Source organism: Lagenorhynchus albirostris, chromosome 10 (assembly GCF_949774975.1).
Source record: "Lagenorhynchus albirostris chromosome 10, mLagAlb1.1, whole genome shotgun sequence".
Lineage (NCBI taxonomy): Eukaryota > Metazoa > Chordata > Mammalia > Artiodactyla > Delphinidae > Lagenorhynchus > Lagenorhynchus albirostris.
This window is the reverse complement of record NC_083104.1, coordinates 69,173,043-69,198,663: the sequence shown is the minus strand read 5'-3', so window position 1 is coordinate 69,198,663 and position 25,621 is coordinate 69,173,043. Positions and strand designations below refer to the sequence as shown.

At 37.4% G+C, this 25,621-nt stretch overlaps 1 protein-coding gene across 1 annotated transcript in view; it reads left to right on the top strand.

The window, feature by feature from the left end:
- The window catches only part of KIF6 (kinesin family member 6), a 388,295-nt gene that overhangs the window by 67,872 nt on the left and 294,802 nt on the right, over positions 1-25,621 (top strand). The window contains exons 4-5 of the mRNA XM_060162791.1: positions 10,832-10,979; positions 15,600-15,709. Of these exons, the coding sequence (XP_060018774.1) occupies positions 10,832-10,979; positions 15,600-15,709 (258 nt within the window). The remainder of the gene's footprint in view (positions 1-10,831; positions 10,980-15,599; positions 15,710-25,621) is intronic.

The window sequence follows — 25,621 nt, the reverse complement described above, 5'->3', positions numbered from 1 at the left end:
CTGTCTCTAGCTAGGATGATTTAGGCAGTAACCTGCATTGTTGGTTTTAGGAAGTTCTGAAATATTTCTTAACAAAAATGTGTATCCCATTGTTCATTGCTGAAATTCATCATTTGCTTTTCATTACTTTTATTAGTTATTACTTTCTCTTTCTGTCTTTTAAAAATACTACTACTGGTGGGAATGTAAATTGGTGCTGTCACTGTGGAAAACATGGAGGTTCCTTAAAAAACTAAAAATAGGGGCTTCCCTGGTGGCGCAGTGGTTGAGAGTCCACCTGCCGATGCAGGGGACACGGGTTCATGCCCCGGTCTGGGAAGATCCCACATGCCGCAGAGCGGCTGGGCCCGTGAGCCATGGCCGCTGAGCCTGTGCGTCCGCAGCCTGTGCTCCGCAACGGGAGAGGCCACAACAGTGAGAGGCCCGCGTACCACAAAATAAATAAATAAATAAATAAATAAATAAATAAATAAAAATAGAGTTACCATGTGATCCAGCAATCCCACACCTGGGCATACATCTGGAGAAAACTCTAATTTGAAAAGATACATGCACCCCAGTGTTCATTGCAGCACTATTTACAATAGCCTAGATGTGGAAGCAACCTAAATGTCCTTCGACAGTTGAATGAATAAAGAAGATGTGGTATGTATATACAATGGAATACTACTCAGCCATAAAAAAGAATGAAATAATGCTATTTGCAGCAACCTGAATGGGCCTGTGGATTACCATACTAACTGAAATAAGTCAGACAGAGAAAGACAAATATCATATAATATCACTTACTTGTGGAATCTAAAATAGAACAGTAATGGACTTATTTACGAAACAGAAACAAACTCACAGACATAGAAAACAAACTTATGGTTATCAAAGGGGAAAGGGGGTGAGGAATAAATTAGGAGTTTAGGATTAGCAGATACAAACTACTACATATAAGACAGATAAACAACAAGGTCCTACTGTATAGCACAGGGAACTATATTCACAATCTTATAATAACCTATAATGGAAAAGAATAACTGAATCACTTTGCTGTACACCTGAAAGTAACATGACATTGTAAATTAACTATACTTCAATTAAAAAAGAAGAGTAAGAGACACCAAGAAAAATAAAATAAAATAAAACAAAAAATCACATATGCAAATAGAGAATTCTATAGCTTCAAACTCATTCTTCAAAAATTAAGAAGAAATTAAGGCATTCCCAGGTAAACATAAACCAAGAGAATTTGTCACTCGAAAACTAGCCAGTGCATTTAAGCAAGAAATGAAATAAAAGATATCTAGATTGGAAATGAAGAAGTAAAAGTATCTCTATTTGCAGATGACATAATTGTGTATATAAGAAAATCTTGAGGAATCCACTATAAAATGATTATAAGTAATAAACACATTCAGCAAGTTTGCAGGATATAATATCTATGTAAAAAAATCACTTGTATTTCTACACAGTAGCAATGACCAATCTGAAAACAAAATTAAAATATAAATATTAGGAGAAACTTGTTAATTTCTGCAAAGAAAGATGTCCAAACTAGTCTTTTGGCATTTTGAATACGTTGTTCCATTGCCTTCTGGCCTCCATCATTCCTGTTGAAAAATCCATCGTTAATCTTACTGAAGATTCCTTGTAGGTAATCAGTCACTTCTCTTTTGCTACATTTAAGGTTTGCTTTGTCTTTAGACAGTTTGATTATGACATGTCTAGACTTGGATACCTTTGAGTTTGTCCTACGTGGAGTATACTGAGATTCTTTTTTTTTTTTTTTTTTTTTGCGGTACATGGGCCTCTCACTGTTGTGGCCTCTCCCGTTGCAGAGCACAGGCTCCAGGTGCGCAGGCTCAGCGGCCATGGCTCATGGGCCCAGCCACTCCGTGACATGTGGGCTCTTCCCAGACCGGGGCATGAACCCGTGTCCCCTGCATCGGCAGGCGGACTCTCAACCACTGCGCCACCAGGGAAGCCCCTATACTGAGATTCTTCAAAATATATTATAGATTAATGTTTCCCATCAAATTTGGGAAGTTTTGAGCCATTATTTTTTTAAATATTTCTCCCCTCTCCATCTGGGACTCCCATTATGTGTATGTTGATCTCTTAAGTTTCTATTTATTTTTCTTCATTCTTTTTAATTTCTTTTCCTCAGATTGGATAATCTCAATTGACCTACCCTGCAGTTTACTGACTCTTTCTTGTATTAAGTCAAATGTGCTGTTCTAGTGAATTAAAAAAAAAAAGTTTTGGTTATCTTAATTTTCAACTCCAGAATTTCTACTGGTTCTTTTTTTTTTTCTTTTTTTTTTTTGCGGTACGTGGGCCTCTCACTGCTGTGGCCTCTCCCATGGCGGAGCACAGGCTCCAGACGCGCAGGCTCAACAGCCATGGCTCACGGGCCCAGCCACTCTGCAGCATGTGGGATCGTCCCGGACCGGGGCACGAACCCATGTCCCCTGCATTGGCAGGCGGACTCTCAACCACTGTGCCACCAGGGAAACCCTACTGGTTCTTTTTTAAAAATTTATTTTTATTAATATTCTTTTTTATGTGAGATCTTATTCTCATACTTTCTTTAATTCTCTAAACATGCTTTACTTTTGTTCTCTGAACATATTTATAATAAATAAATTATTTAACTAGTTAGTGAGCCGTAGTCTGGGCTTCCTCCAGGACTGTTTCTATTAAACATTTTATTTCTTGTGTATGGGAAATACTTTCCTATTTCTTTGTGGGTCTCAAAACTTTTTTGTTGGAAAACTGGGCGTTTTAAGTAATATAATATGTCAGTTCTGAAAATCACATGCCTACCCTCCCCAGGGTTTGTTATTGTTGTTTGTTATTGTTGCTGCTGCTGGTTTGTTTGTTTAGTGAATTTTCTAGACTAATTCTGTAAAGTCTGTATTCTTTGTTGTATGTAGCCTCTGAAATCCCTGCTCAGTTGCTTTGTCATCAGCTAATGATTGGACAGAGATTTCCATAAATGCCTTGAACCAGTTTCCAAGCTTTTGATGAAGAACTCTGTGTATGTGTTGGGGCACCCCTTCAATGCTCTAGAAATTTATAACTCTGCCTTAGCCTTCATTTTATGCTTGTGCAGAGCCTCAAGGTCAGCCAGAAGTGAGATATAATGACCTTCTCAGGTCTTCCCTGGGCATGCACATAGCCCTGCATGTGTATGTGTCCCTCTAGAGCCCCAGGAATATATCATAACTTTTCAAACCCCCTCATAGACATATCATTCCGCAGATGTTTATTGTAAGCTTTTGTTCACCCTCTTGTTTCCTCCTAGCATTGCAGGTTAGGGCAACTGTGTAACACTGATTTTTTTTTTGTTTTTCAATAAACACCATGCGGAGAGGCTCTTTGCACTGAGTAAACTCTGAGTCAGGTCAGACAATGACAGGTGCTCAGAGTGGGGCTTTTCCAGGTAGCTTCCAGACAGATCAGAGAAGTACATTTATTTGGGCTTTTTGGGGAGCTCCAAACCTGTACTGCCCCCCAATCGTTGCTAGTCTCCTGGTTGCTAGTTTGCACAGTCACACTTACTGTGGTTGCAAGGCTATTGTCTTTCAAGGCTACAGTGGAGTTGGGAATGATTAGGTTAAAATATCATAAAGCTCACTGTTTTTACTGATACTCAGCCATTTTTCTTGAGTAAGCACTCCTTGGACTGTTGTGAGCCTTTGGATAACTTCTAGGGTTTTGAAAAGTTTGATTTTTACTATATTTGCCACTGTTCCCATTGTTCTTGTGGAGAAGTAAATTTTAAAGGTCCTTATCCCACCATCTTTATTTTTAATTAGTATTTTCCCTTAAGACAGATGAGACTGGAAGCATATGAAATTTCCCAGTGCCCAATGGAGAGGGGGCAGATTGAGTTTGGATGAGGAGGCTGTACAGAAAGGAACTGGAGACAAATTTTGCCCATTTACATTTCTTTGTTTATTTTTTATTGTAGCAATGTAATACAGAAATAGCCATAGAGTATATATAGGTGGAACTTATATTTAAAAATCTTTATAGAGCATTCTATGAAGCTTTGCCATTTGGTTTTCTATTCCACTGAAGATGGGGGGAGAGTGAGCACATATTAGAGGATAGTATATTAAGACAACTGGTAGAAAGAGAGAATATTTAAGTTAAAAAAGTAGATATAACAATCATCAGGTGCCAGTGTAGCACACTACAGTACTCACTTTTCATAGGCTGTAGCTAAATCAAAATGAAAATGCTAATTCGTTCTCTGTATCCTTTGCTTTTCAAGACAGGAATGCCTAATATATTTTAGAAGGTTTTCTATCAAAAAACAATAAAATGTTTAATGTTTGATACTCAAAGTCATAGACTTCATTTACCTAGAGCATTTATGGCTAAGAAATTTATATTTAAATGACATTGCTAATGGGATAGTGCTATATAACTGGTGACAAATTCTGTTGAGCAGAAATATTCTATAATAGTCCAGCTCCCGTAGCCCAAGGCTCCAGACTGGCCATAGCACCAGGCTGGCTCCTGTGAACCAGCCTCCAAGCCAGCTCCTGTGAACTCAGGCTCCCAATCCACCCCTGCTCTTGACTGGACCCAGATGCCAGACCAACCCCAGTGATTCCCAGTGCCTGGTCAGCCCCTGTGGACACAAGATCCAAGTTCACCCATGCAGGCATGACATCACCAAAGGAAATGATAAAGCTCCAATGACCGGCCCTAAAGAAATAGAGATCTATGTACTTTCTGACAAAGCATTCAGAATAACCTGCTTAAAGAAATGTAGTGAACTACAAGAAAACAAAGATAGACAACTAAATGAAATTAGGAAAACAATGCATGAACAAAATAGGAAGTTCAACAAAGAAATAGAAACCATTAAAAAAACAAACAAAATCCTAGGGTCAATGAGTACAATAACTGAACTGAAGGTTCATTAGAAAGCTTCCGTAGCAGATTCAACCAAGCAGAAGCAAGAATTGATTAACTAGAAAAAAAGTCATTTGAAATCATCCAGTTAGAGGAGCAAAAAGAAAAAAGAATGAAAAAGAGTGAAGAAAACCTACATGAAGTATGGGATACCATTAAAAGAATCTACTCATTATTAAAGTCCCAGAAGGAGAAGAGAGGGATAAAAAAAAAAGGTGCAGAAAGCTTATTTAAAGAAATAATGGCTAAGAATTCTCAAATCTGGAGAAAGATTTGGACATCCATATTCCTGGAGCTAATAGGTCACCCCAAAATTTCAGACCAAAATGGTCTTATCCAAGACATATTAAAATAAAACTGTCTAAAATCAAAGACAAAGAGAAAAATTTAAAAGCACCAAGAAAAAAAAGTCCTCACAATAAGGGAAACCCCATAAGGCTATCAGCAGATTTCTCAGCATAAACTTTGCAGCCCAGGAGAGAGTGGAATGATATATAAAAGTGCTGAAAGAAGAAAAGAAAAAATCCTGCCAACCAAGAATACTTCACTGGCAAAGTTGTCTTTCAGAAATGAGGGAGAGATACTTTCCCAAACAAACAAAAGCTGATGGAATTTATCACCACTAGACCTGCCTTACAAGAAATGCTGAAAGGAGTTCTTCAAGCTGAAAAGAAAAGACACTAATTAGCAACATGAAAACATATGAAAAGATAAAACGTACTGGTAAAGGTAAGTATATAGTCAATTTCAGAACACTTTAATACTGTAATATGGTGATGTGTTAATTGTTTAACTCTAGTATAGAGTTTAAAATGCAAAAGTACTAAACATAACTATAGCTACAATATTTTGTTAATGAATACACAATATAAAAAGAGGTATTGTGATATCAAAAACAAAATATGGGGCAAGGAGTAAATGGGTAGAATTTTGGGTATGTGATCAAAGTTAAGTTGTTATCAACCTAAAATAAACTGTTATATCGTTAAGATGTTTTATGTAAGCCTCATAGTAACCAAAAAGCAAAAACTTATAGGATATACACAAAAGATAGAAAGGAGGGAATCAGAGCATACCACATGGAAAACCATCAATTCACAAGGAAAGACAGGAAAAGAGGAAGAAAGAGACAAAGGAACTACAAAGCAGCCAGAAAGCAATGAATAAGATGACATTATTAAATCCTTACCTATCAATTATTACTTTAAATGTTAATGGATTAAATTCTCCAGTCAAAAGGCACAGAGTAGTTGAATGGATTAAAAAACAAGACCCAACTATATACTGCTGATAAGAGACTCACTTCAGTTTTAAGGACACATGTAGACCTCAAGTGAAGGGATGGAAAAATATATTTCACACACATGGAAACCAAAAGAAAGCAAGAGTGTTCTTATATCAGACAAAGTAGACTTTAAACCAATAAATGTAACACGAAACAAAGTTAATCATAATGATAAAAGAGTCAATTCATCATGAAGATATAATAATTGTAAATATATACGCATCCAACATCAGAGCACCTAAGCAAATGCTAACAGATCTGAAGGTATAAGTAGGCAATACAATAATAGTAGTGGAATTCAATACCTCTCTCTCAACAATGGATAGATAATCCAGATGGAAGATCAATAAGAAAACATTGGATGTGAACTATACGTTAAACCAAATGGACTTACCAGACCTATACAGAACATTCCTACCAACAGCAGCAGAATGCATTCTTCTCAAGCATACATGGAACATTCTCCATGTGTGATAGATCATATATTAGGTCACCAAAAAACCTTACAATATCTAAGAACATTAATTATACCAAATATCTTTTCCAACCACAATGGTATGAAACTAGAAATCAATAACAGGAGGAAAACTGGAAAATTCCCAAATGTGTGGAAATTAAACAACACACTTCTGAATAAACAAAGGGTCAAAGAAGAAATCAAAAGAGGAATCTAAAAATAGCTTGAAAGAAACACAAATGGAAACACAACACACTAAAACTTATGGGATGCAACAAAAGCAGTTCTAAGAGGGAAGTTTATAATTATAAATGCTTACATTAAGAAAAAGAAAGATTACAAATAACCTAACTTTAAAACTCAAGGAACTAGAAGAAGAAGAACAAACTAAGCCCAAAGTTAGAAGATGGAAGGAAATAGAGATCAGAGCAGAAATGAGCAAAATAGAAACCAGAAAGACAATAGAAAAAAAATCAATGAAATGAAAAGCTGTTTTTTTAAAAAAGATAAACAAAATTGACAAACCTTTAGCTAGCCTAAGAGTAAAAGGTAGAATTCTCAAATAAAGTCAGAGATGAAAACAGAGACATAACAGCTGACATCACAGAAATACAAAGGATCATAAGAGACTACTGTGAACCTTAATAAGCCAACAAATTGAATAACCTAGAAAAACTTTTTTAGAAATATGCAGTGTAGCAAGATGGAATCATGAAGAAATAGAAACTTTGAACAGACCAATAACAGTAAAGAAATTGAATCAGTAATCAGAAACCTTTCAACAAAGAAAATCTTGGGACCAGATGGTTTCACTGGTGAATTCTACCAGATATCTAAAAATTATCACCTTTTCATCCTTTTCAAACTCTTCTAAAAAAATTAGAGAGGAGGGAACATTCCCAAATTCATTTTACAAGGCCAGCATTACACTGATAACAAGCCAGACTAAGGACACCACAAAACTATAGACTAATATCCCTGTTGAATATAGATGCAAAACTTCTCAACAGAATACTAGAAAACTGAATTCAACAGCATATTAAAAGGATCATACACAATGTTCAAATAGGATTATCCCCGGAATGCAGGGATGATTCAACGTATGCAAATCAATAAATGTGATACACCACAGTAATGGAATAGAAGATAAAAATCATTTGATCATCTCAATAGGTGCAGAAAAAGCATTTGACAGAATTCAACATTCTTTCAAGATAAAAACTCTCAACTAAATTGAGTATAAAAAGAATGTACCTCAACATAATAAATGCCATATATAATAAAACCACAGCTAACATCATACTCAATGGTGAAAGCTTTAAAGCTTTCCCACTAAAATCAGGAATAAGACAAGAGTGCCCACTTTTACCACTTCCATTCAACATAATACTGGAAGTCCAAGCCAGAGCAATTAGGCAAGAAAAAGAAATAAAAGCCATCCATATTTGAGAGGAAGAAGTAAAATTGTCTCTGTTTGTAGATGATATGATCTTACATATAGAAAATCCTAAAGAATCCACCAAAAAACTGTTGGAACTAATCAACAAATTCCCTAAAGTTGCAGGATACAAAATGAAAATACAGAGATCGGTTGTGTTTCTATACACTAGCAACAAAATATCTGAAAAAGAAAGAAAAAATACAATTTAATTTACAATAACATCGAAACCAATAAAATACTTAGAAATAAATTTAACCAAGGAGGTGAAAGATCTGTACACTGGAAGTTACAAGACATTGAAGAGGAAACTGAAGAAGACACAAATAAGTGGAAAGATATACCATGTTCTTGGATCAGAAGAATTAATATTGTTAAAATGAACATACTACCTAAAGCCATCTATAGATCCAATGCAATCCCTATTAAAATTTCAATGGCATTTTTCACAAAAATAGAAAAAAAATCCTGAAATTTGTAAGGAACTACAAAAGAACTTGAGCAGCTGAAGCAATCCTGAGAAAGAAGAACAAAGCTGGAGGCATCATACTACCTGATTTCAAGAGAAGAAAAGGGAACCCTTGTACACTGTCATTGGAAATGTAAGTTGGTGCAGCCACCATGGAAAACAGTATAAAGTTTCCTTAAAAAATTAAAAACAGAACTACCATATGATTTGGCAGTCCCACTTCTGGGTATACCTTCAGTATCTGTGGGGGATTGATTCCAGGACCCCTTGCATTTACCAAAATCCATGAATACTCAAGTCCCATATTTGGTTCTCTGTATCCTGTGGGTTTCAAATCTGTGGATTCAACTAACCCTGGATGGAAATTTCAATACATAGTTGGTTGAATTTGCAGGTATGAAACCCTTGAATACAGAGGGCTGGTTGTATTTATTGAAAAAGAAAATCTATGTCAAAGTGGATCCACACAGTTCTAACCCAAGTTGTTCAAAGGTCAACTATATATCCAAAGGAAATGCAATCACTATCTCAAAGAGATAATCTGCACTTCCAAGGCAATTGCCAAGGCATGGAAAAACTTGTGTCTATCTATGGATGAATAGATAAAGATGTGGTATATTTTCACAATGGAATATTATTCAGCTTTAAAAAAGGAAATCCTGCCTTTTGTGACAAGATAGATAGACCTTGAGAGCACTGTGCTAAGTGAAATAAGTCAGAGAAAGACAAATACTATATGTTCTCACTTATATATGGAATCTATAAAAACAACCTCATAGAAATAGAGAGTACATGGGACTTCCCTGGTGGTGCAGTGGTTAAGAATCCGCCTGCCAATGCAGGGGACACGGGTTCAATCCTTGGTCTGGGAAGACCCCACATGCTGCAGAGCAACTAAGCCCATGTGCCACAACTACTGAAGCCCATGCACCGCAACTACTGAACCCACGCGCTGCAACTACTGAAACCCGCATGCTCTAGGGCCCACGTGCCGCAACTACTGAGCCCGCATGCTGCAACTACTGAAGCCTGTGCATCTAGAGCCCATGCTCTGCAACAAGAGAAGCCACTGCAATGAGAAGCCTGTGCACTGCAACAAAGAGTAGCCCCCGCTTGCCACAACTAGAGAAAGCCTGCTCACAGCAACGAAGACCTAATGCAGCCAAAAATAAATGAAAAATAAATAAATAAAAATTTTAAAAAGAGAAAATAAATAGAGAGTAGAATGGTGGTTACCTGGGACTATGGGGTAGAGGAAATGGGGAGATGTTGGCCAAAGGGTATAAACTTCCAGTTATAAGATGGGTAAGTTCTGGGCATCTAATATACAGCACAGTGACTATAGGTAACGGTACTGTATTATGTATTTACAAGTTGTTAAGAGAGTAAATCTTAAATGTTATCACCACAAAGTATATTTTTTTCCACAAGTATTTGAGGTGATGGATATGTTGATGGATGTGTTAACTAAACTTACTGTGGTAATCATTTCACAATATATACATGTGTCAAATCATCACATTGCACACCTTAATGTTATATATGTTATATGTCAATTATATCTCAGTAAACCTGGGAAAAAAGAGACATTAGATTAAAAAGTAAGGAGATTTTTATAGAGTTTGTAATGTTTCAATTGGTTCATTAATTGTGACAAATGTACAATACTAGTGTAAGATATTAACAATAGAGGAAACTAGCTGTGGGATATATGTGAACTCCCTGTACTATCTTTGCAACTTTTTTGTAAATATAAAAGGGTAGACTACATTTGACCCTTGAACAATGCAGGGGATGGGGCACCAACCCTCCCCGCAGTTGAAAATCCAAGTATAGCTTTATAGCCATCCCCCTGTATCCATGGTTTTGCATCTGGGGAGTCAACCAACTGAGGATCGTGTAGTACTGTAGTATGTATTTAGTGAAGAAAATCTGCTTATGAGTGGACCCACACAGTTCAAACCCCTGTTGTTCAAGGGTCAATTGTATTCTAAAATAATAATTTGAAATAAAGAAAATATTTAAGATGACTGGATCCCATTTGAGTTATAGGTCCTCTCTCAGAAAAAAGGATTGATGTGCTGAGACTCCTAGATAAAAAATAATTTCTAGCTAGATAGTCACATACATAAATATTTTTATAGCTATTTCTATAAATGTCTTTTCAGTAGTGTTGAATCAAGTTGCTCTTAGAATACTAGCCATTTAATACAAATGCAATTAGCCATTTTGATATTAAAAGTTTGCTATTTCTTTATGTAGTGTACTGGCAGGTTACAATGGTACCATCTTTGCATATGGACAAACAGGCAGCGGTAAGACGTTCACCATCACAGGTGGGGCAGAGCGCTACAGTGACAGAGGCATTATCCCAAGGACACTGTCATACATTTTTGAGCAATTACAAAAGGTATGAAGCTTTAAGTTCATTTTATATTTGATATATTCAGCAAAAATTTACTGTGGGCGGAAAATTTATCGTGACATTTTGTTATATTATACCTAAATGAGGAAATATTGTGTAGTAACTCTGGCATTTACATTTAAGGAAAGTTTGGGATTTTGCTGAAGAGGTGAAAATCCAGAAGGTGCTTCTCATTAAAGGGGATGCTACTACAGCAAAGGCTCAAAGGGAGTTTGTTCTGATACACCCATGGAGGTTAAAACACATTTTACCAACTTTTATATTTGTCATTAAATTGAAGAATATCCTTTTGCCAAAATGGACCTTTGTTTTAGCTACTAAAGCACTGAATAAGATAATGTGGTTGTACTTTTTCACACTTTTAATGGAAGCCCAGAGGAATTTACCACAGTAAAAATCCTATTGCAATTAATATTATTATAAAGGGGAGTTTCCTATCTATATTATATGCATCATTTATTGTGTGGTTCCAAATGCCTGTTGCTTTATCAAGATTTAATAAAACTAACAATGTAGGTACCTCTATCCCCATTTTATAGTTGGGAAGACTGAGTCTTGGGATATATTTATTTTCCTCTGCATCCTCATAAGTAGCTGATCTGGAGCTTCCATCCCAGGTCTGTGTGATGCCAAACTCTGTGCTTTTTAACCACTACATACCCTGCCTCTGGGTATCAGACTGGCTTTATTTTAATGGTTGTATTTAAACAAACTCTATGTAATGAGTCACTTAACTTCTCTGGGTTTCAGTTCTGCCCTCTGTGAAAGTAGGGACTAAACTGTACTAGAGGATCGCCAGCGTCCCTACTAGTTCCAACAATTCTTTGGTTGTAGCAATTCTGTATAACAAATGTCCTAACTAGGTCAGTGTAACAGTCTTTCCAAAATATCTCAACTGTATGCTGCTTGTATTCTGAGTTGCAAAGATGAGAAGTTGCTGAGATCTGCATAATTCTAATTTCTACCCATAAAGTAGCAATTACCCATTAGTTCAGCTCATCACTCACTAGCGCAAACATGCCAGCTCTGCATGCCAGAAAATTTGGAAAAGCAAGGATAGCGTATAGTGTATATGTTGGATCCAAATCCTTTCTTTTCATTTACTCATTTATTTCTGACATTAGCTCTTCTGTTTTGTTCCCAGATTTCGCCAACTGGGAATATAATTTCTAATAGTTTTTGTTGCTGTGGCCTAATGTGGGAGCGTGCTGTCTTGGGAAAATCATTGAAGTTGGTGCAGGCCAACCTGGTTCTAAGTGCACTACTTACAGGATGTGGCCTTGGGCAGTTCCTTAATGCCTCAGGCTTGTGGAGTAGCTGTGAGAGTTGAATATACTGTATTTAAAGATATTGTCCAGTTCCTGGCACATAGGAGATGCTCAAAAAATGATAGTTATTACTATTGCCATTAATAGCCATATATATATGCACGTGGCCAAATGATTGCTGAACAATTTCAAAGAATCCTTTGAAACTCAGAACAAATGAAGCTAATTCCCCTGATTAAGTTAAACAGAATAAACAAATTCTTTCCTAATAGAAAATCTATTTGTCTCTTTTTAAATTTTGTCTATGGTTACCAAAATACAGTTTTAAAAGTCTAAATATCTCCCAAGTACCTACCATCTGTTGGGTTCATTATTTTATATCTGTTTGTCATTGACATTACTCTAAACCCCATTTCATTCCAGATTCTAAATAACTTCTTGGTTTGGAGAGAGCCCATCAGATCAGCTTATAGCCAGGACAACTCCTTGTAGACGAGCAGATTAACACAATGGGGTACAACACATTAGTTATACCCCGACTGAGCTATGGTGAAACAAGTCAGAGGCAACTTTGAAGTTCTTCATAAAGTTTGTCCTCATTGTTTAGCGGAAAAATGCTGACAGGTACTCAGATGCTCCCAGTTGATTACTTTAGAGGACACATGGTGCTCTCCAGAATCCTTAAAGGAAACATTTGACTTATGCAACGTATTTATTTCAAGATAAACTAAGAACTAGTGCATACTGGGTCCTAAAATGCCTGTGAGTGTGATAGGAGCACATTTGCAAAGATTTTAAAAGAAGAAAATTGATTCCATTTATTTTAGAAATCACTGCTCATTATTTTTGAGTATCGTAAGGTTCATACTTGTTTGGGGGCAAGAGAAAAGGCTGTCTGCAGCAAACATGTGTGTTACATTACAGTCTGGCAGTCCTGAAGAGTAAAAAAGGAGTAATAAGGAAAGGTAGCTGCCACATAGCTCAGTGAATTTTAAGTGTGTATTCCAACAAAAGCCCAGAAAATGCAGAAGCCAGAGGAGCCAAAGGCATTATCCCTATCATCTCTGGGCAATGGACTTGCCATTTTCCTGACTTTTTATTATTTCTTCTAGTTTCTGAAAGAAGAGAGTTTCTCCACTGCTGATGAACGTAGAAGTTGGCTGCTCTTTTTGCCTTTCTTTTCCTTTCCTTTTGTATTCACATACTGAATTCTCTATTTGGAGGCTTTCAGAAATAATAATAATAATAATAATAACAGCAATAATAATAACCTCAGCAACAGCAATGATTTATTGGTGCCTATTAGCAGGCCACACATTTTTGGTAGGATTTAAAATACAGAACCTTATTCCTCTGTCACAGCAGTTCTGCCATATTCTAAAGGTTATTATCCCCAATTTCGTGATTAAACAACTGAGGTTAAGGGTGCAGGATCACTCAGTTATAAAGGCAGATCCAGTGTTCTAACCCAGTTTTGTCTGATGCTAAGAGGAACTCATAAACGTATGCTAAAATCTCAAACCGTAATCTATGGGATATTTCACATATGTTCAGATAAGTTTTAGAAATACGTTGTTTTAAACAGGATCTCAGGATGTTGCTGAGTGATTCCCCATGGGCTTTAACTTGCTCTGAGAATCTTTCAGAGATGGACAGTATGTATGCTGATCATGGAACACTTTTTTCCACAAGTATTTTAAGTAATATTTTAGGAAACACTGGATTAGACTAAAGACCACTCAGTCTGTCTAGTATTTGTAGTCTCTGATTCCTGCACTAATTCAAGCTATAATCCCCAAAATTATGCTGATACGATGCCATTACTAAATGAGGTTACTTTAGTCATGATAGACTGTTGATAGCTCTATCAATATAATTGATAGACTGTTTGTCAGCATAAGCAGCCAGAGTCACCCACATCAACAGGCTTTCTGGCATTTGGTTGGGAAAAACTTGATTAGTAAAGATTCAGTCCGTGCTGTCACCTTCACAGAACACCAAACATGGAATTTCAGCTGTAGCTTGAGTGTTTCACTACAGTCCTGTGCTGGCTGAGAGCTGCCTTAGTTTTGCATGTATTATTTCATTTTTATGAAATGGTAGTATCTTTATTTGGATAGTTTGAGACATTTTAGGACCAGAGAATCATATTCGTTTTAATCTGAAGAATGCCGAGGGAGTCGTTATCCAGTTTCTTCACCTTAATGAGTGTGGAAACAGAGGCCTGACTTGGTAGGGGCTCAGAGCTAGTATGACTAGCATTCCAGCTTTGGATTTGCAGGCCACTGTTCTCTCCCCCATCTCTGTGACTTGGTCTTCTCCTTCTTTGAATAACACCTGTCAGATGGATTGTCCTGGATATAGATGAGAATCCTCTCTGTGAATATCCACTCCGACAATCTGCCGACCTTCTTCCAGAAGACACAAATATATTCTCCTCTTATAAGTAGCAAGACTCTAATATTCAGAGAAATGGAAGCATTTGTGTTTTGGGGGAAACAAGAAGTGCTATTATTGATATTTGGTATTGAAAAAGTGAGCTTGGAATTTTCTCGAGACCTGAAAAAAATCCCTTTTTTATTCCATCTCAGAGGGAGTGGGTCCTTTTTGTCTGTTGGCAGAACTGAGAGTAGGACCAGTCACCTTGACTTTTATCCTAATTACATTGATGCCTATATTATTGCATTTCAGCAATGACCCACAGAAAATACCTCTCCCTAACCAACAGTTGAATATCCCTAATTAGCCACTTGGGCAAGGAAAATTAACCCAACAGGTAAAGTACAGGTAGTGAACTGTTAGTGTCCACTCTTACTGTTACCTGATTGATCTAAACTATTTATGTTCCCTGGAATTCACTTTCCATATCTATTTATTGTCTGTTATCTGTCATTGGAAATTTGAATATTAGAAAAGTTAAAAAGGAATTATGATTGAAGATGGTAACTCTTTGGCTACTGAAATTTTTAAACTGAAGAATTCTGTATTCTGTTCTTTTTTCTGTCTGGAAAGTAAAAAATGGTGTGTTATACAGTTCTGCAACCAAGTTGGCTCATTTTAAGTGTATATTGACTTTTTATGTATAATGTGGAACTAATAAAAAATAACAGACTGAAGTTGCTTGTAATCATGGGTGTTGGCTATTGGGGGGGAAAAAAGCCTCATACATATGGTAACTGGCAACTTGAAAGTGTCACGAACTGAAAATGTAAACCATACAAAGTGAGAGAGTGAAGGAGGGAAACTGTGAGGAAACTAGTGATAAATGTGTTCATCTTTCTCTAAGCCGAATCGTGATTTATAGCCATTTAATAATGTCTTTCTCTTTCCCAATCAGGACAGCAGCAAAATATATACAACGCACATTTCCTATTTGGAAATCTACAATGAATGTGGTTATGATCTATTGGATCCAAGACATGAAGCCTCCAGTTTGGAAGATTTGCCGTGAGTAGCAGAACAACAAAGAATGGGGGAAAATTACTTTCAGATGTTCCCTTCATTTGTTTTCTTTGAAACTTTGTATGTTTCTGGTCTCAATCATAATTAACAAATACTGGATAACAGAATCTTTTTGCAATATAGTGGATATTTTTTTTCAGTTACAACAAATAGACAGTAGTGATGGGACCCAAAACTGCTTGAAATTCATTTCTTGAGACAATCTTTTTTGGAGTCGGCACGAACGAATGCAGTGAATATTTTCGGAGAGTGGGCGCTGAGAGGATTGATGGGATGTGACAGTACTACTTTGCTCTTGCCACATTAAACCCTTTTACTCCTCTAGTTGTGGCCTTTCTCTGAAGAAGGTATCCAAATTAGCAATAAGAGAATCTGAAAGAGAGAAAATAAAACTTTTTTTCCCCAAATGCTTCTCTGCTGTTATTGACTAACATTGACACGCATTTGGTCAGATTGGCACTGACTGTTTCATAACTGAAATGTAAATAGAGTCTTCAGAGCTTATCTCTTAATGGAATAAGTTACTCTGCAAGCATTTATATAACATTACTCACTGCTTGTTTGAATATTTGCCTAAATTATACATATATTAATTAGTAACAATTCATATACTTTTGTCCAGACATCTTCAGAATGTTGGTAGAGCCAAGAAAATGCATTGTAATATTTTTCTTATTACATATTCTAAAGCAGTTTAAAGTATATATTAATCCTCTACCAAAAAGGTCAACAACCATTTGCTTATTTTAATTTGCAAAGGAAACAAGAAGAGATAATAAAGAAAATAGGTTATATAACCTTTATATACATTCTTCTGTTAATGTTAAGAGTTTTTACATCTCATCTTTTTTTATGCTAACAATATTTACTAGAGGGAGTTAGAAAAGGGGATTATTGTTGGCACTGTTAATATGTGTATAAAAGTTAAGAGAAAGGAAAGATTACTGACTCCATGGAAGAAATTGATTTTAAAGAAGCTATTGGAAATAACTTCAGGAAAAGGAAGCACTTTCCCCGTAGGAAGGATAGAAACAGCAGCATTAAATACATAAAGGCCATGTGTTGAGGAGTCATGTGAAGTAAAAGCAGGAAGGCCAACGGAAGCCAGCTTTTGAGGGATTTGAATGACAGGCTTTTGGTGTGAGATTGGTCTTTATTCTAATAGGCTTCTTAATTAGTTTTCTAGCCTCCAGTCTAACCTGTATACCTCTAGGCTAACTCTTGTTTAAAATCGTTTTTAACAAGTCATATCTACACGGAAGAGCTTGATAACTTGTTTAGTAATAATCCAAAAAAGAAGGGCTTGGCTATGATGAACATGGAGGAGAGAGAAATCTGAGAGATACGCAATAAATAAATAGAAAGAAAGAAGGGAAGGAAGGAAGGAAGAGAGAGGGAGAAAGAGAGAAAAGGAGAAAAAGAAAGACTGAAAGACAGATTATGCCTAGCACCTTGGACTTGATTGGTTTTGCAAAGAAGGTGAATCACAGCAAGTTGGTGCTCTAGTCATTTTACTGACTGAGGAGATGAAGCTCAGAGAGGTAGGACTTGCCCAGGGTTTCAAAACTAATTGGTTAATGGTAGAACAAGGATTAAAAGCAAAATACTCTCACTCTCATGCCAGAATAGCAAAAATAGCTTCAAGATTTTACCACAGGACCTAGAGAATTAAGGAGTAATTGACCTAAAAGGGAGATTTCCATTAGAAAACTTGAGTGGGTGGTGGTGATGCGTTTCACATATATAACTTGGGTCTCTGAGAATACTGCACCAGATGTTTACATTTATATACATTGCTCAGAGGAAAGAAGTATGCCTTAATTGCATTGGTAGTCTCTCTTCCACCTATGCCCAAGTAAGTCCTTAAAATTTTTAGATATTATCTGTTAAATTGAAACTATGAAGGAGACATTTTGAAGATGAGAGTGTAAAGGGAGAGCAACATGAGCCCTGTGAGTCTGAGTCTAATTGATATAATTAGGTGCAGCCTAACTATGGGAAGAGAAAAGTCCTTTGACCTCTAAGAGAGGTAGTGTGATATAGAGAAAAGAGCACTTGATTAGAAGTCAGGAAATTTGGGTTCTAGCCCCAACCTGCAATCTTAATTTTTTTTTCACTTTTCTGGGTTTCTGTTTGTATGTAAAATGTGGACATTGAATTATATAATATTTAACAACCATCCAACCTCCAATGTCTAGAGTTCAAAGATTAGTGACCTCATAAGATAGGATTTATTTTGTGGCTCTTCTCCCCTTCACAAAAGAATAAGAAGTGATCTAGATATTTTCTATTGTCCTGCTAGAGATAGCCTTAAGCCACTTTTTTTTTAACATCTTTATTGGAGTATAATTGCTTTACAATTGTGTGTTAGTTTCTGCTGTATAACAAAGTGAATCAGTTATATGTATACATAGATCCCCATATCTCCTCCCTCTTGCATCTCCCTCCCACCCTCTCTATCCCACCCCTCGAGGTGGTCACAAAGCACCAAGTTGATCTCCCTGTGCTATTCAGCTGCTTCCCAGTAGCTGTTTTACATTTGGCAGTGTATATATGTCCATGCTACTCTCTCACTTCGTCCCAGCTTACCCTTCCCCCTCCCCGTATCCTCAAGTCCATTCTCTACATCTGCATCTTTATTCCTGTCCTGCCCCTAGGTTCATCATTACCTTTTTTCTTTTTTTAATTCCATATATATGTGTTAGCATACGGTATTTGTTTTTCTCTTTCTGACATACTTCACTCTGTATGACAGACTCTAGGGCCATTCTCCTCACTACAAATAACTCAATTTCGTTTCTTTTTATGGCTGAGTAATATTCCATTGTATATATGTGCCACATCTTCTTTATCCATTCATCTGTCAGTGGACACTTAGGTTGCTTCCATGTCCTGGCTATTGTAAATAGAGCTGCAATGAACATTGTGGTACATGACTCTTTTTGAATTATGGTTTTCTCAGGGTATATGCCCAGTAATGGGATTGCTGGCTCATATGGTAATTCTATTTTTAGTTTTTTAAGGAACTTCCATACTGTTCTCCATAGTGGCTGTATCAATTTACATTCTCACCAACAGTGCAAGAGGGTTCCCTTTTCTCCACACCCTCTCCAGCATTTATTGTTTGTAGATTTTTGGATGGTGCCCATTCTGACTGGTGTGAAGTGATACCTCATTGTAGTTTTGATTTGCATTATGCTAATGATTAGTGATGTTGAGCATCCTTTCATTGGTTTGTTGGCAGTCTCTCTATATCTTCTTTGGAGAAATGTCTATTTAGGTCTTCTGCCCATTTGGGGCTTGGGTTGTTTTTTTGATATTGAACTGCATGAGCTGCTTATAAATTTTGGAAATTAATTCTTTGTCAGTGGCTTCATTTGCAAATACTTTCTCCCATTCTGAGAGCTGTCTTTTCATCTTATTTATGGTCCCATTTGTTAATTTTTGTTTTTATTTCCATTTCTCTAGGAGGTGGGTCAGAAAGGATCTTCTTGTGATTTATGTCATAGAGTGTTCTGCCTATGTTTTCCTCTAAGTGTTTTATAGTGTCTGCCATTACATTTAGGTCTTTAATTCATTTTGAGTGTTCTTAGAGTGTCATAGAGTGTTCTTCCTATGTTTTCCTCTAAGAGTTTTACAGTGTCCAGTCTTACATTTAGGTCTCTAATCCATTTTGAGTTTATTTTTGTGTATGGTGTTAGGAGGTGTTCTAATTTCATTCTTTTACATGTAGCTGTCCGGTTTTCCCTACACTACTTATTGAAGAGGGTGTCTTTTCTCCATTGTATATTCTTGCCTCCTTTATCAAAGATAAGGTGATCATATGTGCATGAGTTTATCCTGTTCCATTGATCTATATTTCTGTTTTTGTGCCAGTACTGTACTGTCTTGATTACTGTAGCTTTGTAGTATTGTCTGAGGTCTGGGAGCCAGATTCCTCCAGCTCTGTTTTTCTTTCTCAAGATTGCTTTGGCTATTGGGTGTCTTTTGTGTTTCCATACAAATTGTGAAATTTTTTATTCTAGTTCTGTTAAAAATGCAATTGGTAGTTTGATAGGGACTGCATTGAATCTGTAGATTACTTTGGGTAGTATAGTCATTTTCACAATATTGATTCTTCCAATCCACATTCATGGTATATCTCTCCATCTGTTTGGATCATCTTTAATTTCTTTCATCAGTGTCTTATAGTTTTCTGCATACAGGTCTTTTGTCTCCTTAGGTAGGTTTATTCCTAGGTATTTTATTCTTTTTGTTGCAATGGTAAATGGGAGTGTTTCCTTAATTTCTCTTTCAGATTTTTCATCATTAGTATATAGGAATGCAAGAGATTTCTGTGCATTGATTTTGTATCCTGCTACTTTACGAGATTCATTGATTAGCTCTAGTAGTTTTCTGGTAGCATCTTTAGGATTCTCTATTTATACTATCATGTCATCTGCAAACAGTGACAGCTTTACTTCTTCTTTTCTGATTTGGACTCCTTTTATTTCTTTTTCTTCTCTCATTGCTATGGCTAAAACTTCCAAAACTATGTTGAATAAGAGTGGTGAGACAAGGGCAACCTCGTCTTGTTCCTGATCTCAGCGGAAATGTTTTCCCTTTTCACCATTGAGAACAATGTTGACTGGGTTTGTCATATATGGCGTTTATTATGTTGAGGTAAGTTCCCTCTATGCCTACTTTCTGAAGGGTTTTTATCATAAATGGGTGTTGAATTTTGTCAAAAGCTTTTTCTTCATCTGTTGAGATGATCATGTGGTTTTTCTCCTTCGATTTGTTAATATGGTGTATCACATTGATTTGCGTATTTTGGGGAATGCTTACATTCCTTGGATAAACCCCAGTTGATCATGGTGTGTGATCCTTTTAATGTGCTGTTGGATTCTCTTTGCTAGGTTTTTGTTGAGGGTTTTTGCATCTATGTCCATCTGTGACATTGGCCTGTAGTCTTTGTGACATCTTTGTCTGGTTTTGGTATCAGGGTGATGGTGGCCTCGTAGAATGAGTTTGGGAGTGTTCCTCCCTCTGCTATATTTTGGAAAAGTTTGAGAAGGATAGGTGTTAGCTCTTCTTTAAATGTTTGATAGAATTTGCCTGTGAAGCCATCTGGTCCTGGGCTTTTGTTTGTTGGAAAAGTTTTAATCACACTTTCAATTTCAGTGCTTGTGATTGGTCTGTTTATATTTTCTATTTCTTTCTGATTTAGTCTTGGAAGGTTGTACTTTTCTAAGAATGTGTCCGTTTCTTACAGGTTGTCCATTTTATTGTCATATAGTTGCTTGTAGTAATCTTTCATGATCTTTTGTATGCAGTGTCAGTTGTTACTTCTCCTTTTTCATTTTTAATTCTATTGATTTGAGTCTTCTCTCTTTTTTACTTGATGAGTCTGGCGAATGGTTTATCAATTTTGTTTATCTTCTCAAAGAACCATCTTTTAGTTTTATTGATCTTTGCTGTTGTTCCCTTCATTTCTTTTTCATTTATTTCTCATCTGATCTTTATGATTTCTTTCCTTCTGCTAATTTTGGGGTTTTTTTGTTCTTCTTTCTCTAATTGCTTTAGGTGTAAGGTTAGGTTGTTTATTTGAGATGTTTCTTGTTTCTTGAGGTAGGATTGTATTGCTATAAACTTCCCTCTTAGAACTGCTTTTGCTGCATCCCATAGGATTTTGGTCATCGTGTTTTCATTGTCATTTGTTTCTAGGTATTTTTTTATTTCCTCTTTGATCTCTTCAGTGATCTCTTGGTTATTAAGTAGTGTATCGTTTAGCCTCCATGTGTTTGTATTTTTTACAGATTTTTTCCTGTAACTGATATCTAGTCTCATAGCATTGTGGTTAGAAAAGAATCTTGATACGATTTCAATTTTCTTAAATTTACCAAGGCTTGATTTGTGACCCAAGGTATGATCTATCCTGGAGAATGTTCCATGAGCAGTTGAGAAGCAAGTGTATTCTGTTGTTTTTGGATGTAATGTCCTATAAATATCAATTAAGTCCATCTTGTTTAAGTATCATTTAAAAGTTTGTGTTTCTTTATATATTTTCTGTTTGGATGATCTGTCCATTGGTGAAATTAGGGTATTAAAGTCCCCTACTATGATTGTGTTACTGTAGACTTCTCCTTTTATGACTGTTAGCATATGTATTGAGGTGCTGTTTGCCTTATGTATGGAGGTGCTCCTATGTTGGGTGCATAAATATTTACAATTGTTATATCTTCTTCTTGGATTGATCCTTTGATCATTATGTAGTGTCCTTGTTTCTCTTGTAATAGTCTTTATTTTAAAGTCTATTTTGTCTGATATGAGAATTGCTACTCCAGCTTTCTTTTGGTTTCCATTTGCATGGAATATCTTTTTCCATCCCCTCACTTCCAGTCTGTATGTGTCCCTAGGTCTGAAGTAGGTCTCTTGTAGACAGCATATATGCAGGTCTTGTTTTTGTATCCATTCAGCCAGTCTGTCTTTTTGTTGGAGCATTTAATCCATTTATACATAAGGTAATTATCGATATGTATGTTCCTATTACCATTTTCTTAATTGTTTTGGGTTTTTTATTGTAGTTCTTTTCCTTCTCTTTTCCTTCTCTTGTGTTTCCTGCCTAGAGAAATTCCTTTAGCATACCTTGTAAAGCTGGTTTGGTGGTGCTGAATTCTCTTAGCTTTTGCTTGTCTGTTTTAATTTCTCTGTCAAATCAGAATGAGATCCTTGCTGGGTAGAGTAATCTTGATTGTAGGTTTTTCCCTTTCATCACTTTAAATATGTCCTGCCAGTCCCTTCTGGCTTGCAGAGTTTTTGCTGAAAGATTAGCTGTTAACCTTATGGGGATTCCCTTGTATGTTATTTGTTGTTTTTCCCTTGCTGCTTTTAATATTTTTTCTTTGTATTTAATTTTTGATAGTTTGATTAATATGTGTTTTGGTGTGTTTCTCCTTGGATTTTTCTTGTATGGGATTCTCTGTGCTTCTTGGACTTGATTAACTATTTCCTTTCCTATATTAGGGAAGTTGTCAACTATAATCTTTTCAAATATTTTCTCAGTCCCTTTCTATTTCTCTTCTTCTTCTGGGACCCCTATAATTCAAATGTTGGTGCATTTAGTGTTTGTCCCAGAGGTCTCTGAGACTGTCCTCAATTCTTTTCATTCTTTTTCTTTATTCTGCTCTGCAGTAGTTATTTCCACTATTTTATCTTCCAGGTCACTCATCCGTTCTCAGCCTCAGTTATTCTGCTATTGATTCCTTCTAGAGAATTTTAAATTTCATTTATTGTGTTGTTCATCATTGTTTGTTTGCTCTTTAATTCTTCTAGGTCCTTGTTAAACATTTCTTGTATTTTCTCCATTCTATTTCCCAGATTTTGGAACAACTTTACTATCATTACTCTGAATTCTTTTTCAGGTGGACTGCCTATTTCCTCTTCATTTGTTTGGTCTGGTGGGTTTTTACCTTGCTCCTTCATCTGCTGTGTGTTTCTCTGTCTTCTCATTTGTCTTAGCTTATTGTGTTTCGGGTCTCCTTTTCACAGACTGCAGGTCTGTAATTCCCATTGTTTTTGGTGTCTGCCCCCAGTGGGTAAGGTTGGTTCAGTGGGTTGTGTAGGCTTCCTGGTGGAGGGGACTAGTGCCTGTGTTCTGGAGGATGAGGCTGGATCTTGTCTTTCTGGTGGGCAGGACCATGTCCAGTGGTGTGTTTTGGGTTGTCTATGACCTTATTATGATTTTAGTCAACCTCTCTGCTAATGGGTGGGGTTGTGTTCCTGTCTTGCTAGTTGTTTGGCATGGGGTGTCCAGCACTGTAGCTTGCTGGTCATTGAGTGGAGCTGCATCTTAACGTTGAGATGGAGCTCTCTAGGAGAGCTTTTGCTGTTTGATATTACATGGAGCCAGGAGGTCTGTGGTGGACCAATGTCCTGAACTTGGCTCTCCCACCTCAGAAGCAGAGGCCTGACGTCTGGCCAGAGCACCAAGACCCTGTCAGCCACACGGCTCAAAAGAAAAGGGAGAAAAAAAGAAAGAAAGTAAAATAACATAAAGTTATTAAAATAAACAGTAATTATTAAAAATAAAAAACTTAAAAAGTAATAAAAAAAGAAAGAAGAGAGCAACCAAACTAAAAAATAAATCCACCAATGATAACAAATGCTAAAAACTATACTAAAAATAAATAAATAAAATGGACAGACAGAACCCTAGGACAAATGGTAAAAGCAAAGATATACAGACAAAATCACCAAAGAAGCATACACACACACACTCACAAAAAGAGAAAAGGGAAAAATATATATATATATCGTTGTTCCTAAAGTCCACAGCCTCAATTTTGGGATAATTCATTGTCTATTCAGGTATTCCACAGATGTAGGGTACATCAAGTTGATTGTGGAGATTTAATCTGCTGCTCCTGAGGCTGCTGGGAGAAATTTCCCTTTCTCTTCTTTGTTTGAACAGTTCCTGGGGTTCAGCTTTGGATTTGGCCCCGCCTCTGCATGTAGGTTGTCTGAGGGCATCTGTTCTTTGCTCAGACAGGATGGGGTTAAAGGAGCAGCTGATTAGGGGGCTCTGGCTCACTCAGGCCGGGGGGAGGGAGGGGTATGGAATGCGGGGCAAGCCTGTGGCAGCAGAGGCCAGCGTGACGTTGCACCAGCCTGAGGTGCGCCGTGTGTTCTCCTGGGGAAGTTGTCCCTGGATCCTGGGACCCTGGCAGTGGCGGGCTGCACAGGCTCCCGGGAGGGGAGGTGTGGAGAGTGACCTGTGCTCGCACACAGGCTTCTTGGTGGCTGCAGCAGCAGCCTTAGCGTTTCATGCCCGTCTCTGGGGTCCGCGCTGATAGCCGCGGCTCGCGCCTGTCTCTGGAGATCGTTTAGGCAGTGCTCTGAATTCCCTCTCCTCGCGCATCCTGGAACAATGGTCTCTTGCCTCTTAGACAGTTCCAGACTTTTTCCCAGACTCCCTCCCGGCTAGCTGTGATGCACTAGCCCCCTTTAGGCTGTGTTCACACAGCCAACCACAGTCCTCTCCCTGGGGTCCAAGCTCCGGAGCCGGAACCTCAGCTCTCAGCCCCCACCAGCCCTGGCAGGTGAGCAGAGAAGCCTCTCAGGCTGGTGAGCGCTGGTTGGCACCAATCCTCTGTGCGGGAATCTCTCCGCTTTGCCCTCTGCACCCCTGTTGCTGCGCTCTCCTCCGTGGCTCCGAAGCTTCCCTCCCCGCCCACCCCTGTCTCCGCCAGTGAAAGGGCTTCCAAGTGTGTGGAGACTTTTTCTCCTTCACAGCTCCCTCCCAGTGGTGCAGGTCCCATCCCTATTCTTTTGTCTCTGTTTTTTCTTTTTTCTTTTGCCCTACCCAGGTACGTGGGGAGTTTCTTGCCTTTTTGGAAGTCTGAGGTCTTCTGCCAGCGTTCAGTAGGTGTTCTGTAGGAGTTGTTCCACATGTAGATGTATTTCTGATGTATTTGTGGGGAGATCTCCACGTCTCACTCCTCCACCATCTTGAATCGGGCACCTTAAGCCTCTTGAGAGCAAGGACAAAGCCTTAATTCACTCTGTGTCTCTGCACTTCCCAGTGTGCCTGGCATTTAGTAGTGGTTCTCAGTGTTGGTCAGATTGTCTCTATAGCTGGTGCCAGCTTTCTGTCTTAAACTAGTACTCCTTCTTTAGTAGCTTTGTCCTCTTGTTGGAGAATGAGTTCACTGACTCAAGTCAGAAGTGCCCTCAGTTTCAAAACAGATGTTTTCAATGAACTACCACACACACACACACACACACACACACACACACACACGCATACAAAAGTGGTTTGAAAGATTTTCTTATCTTACATTTCAGACTATAATTACATGATACCAAACCTCATTAAAATAAAAATGAGAAGATTCTCATTAAGAAAAAAGATTCCCA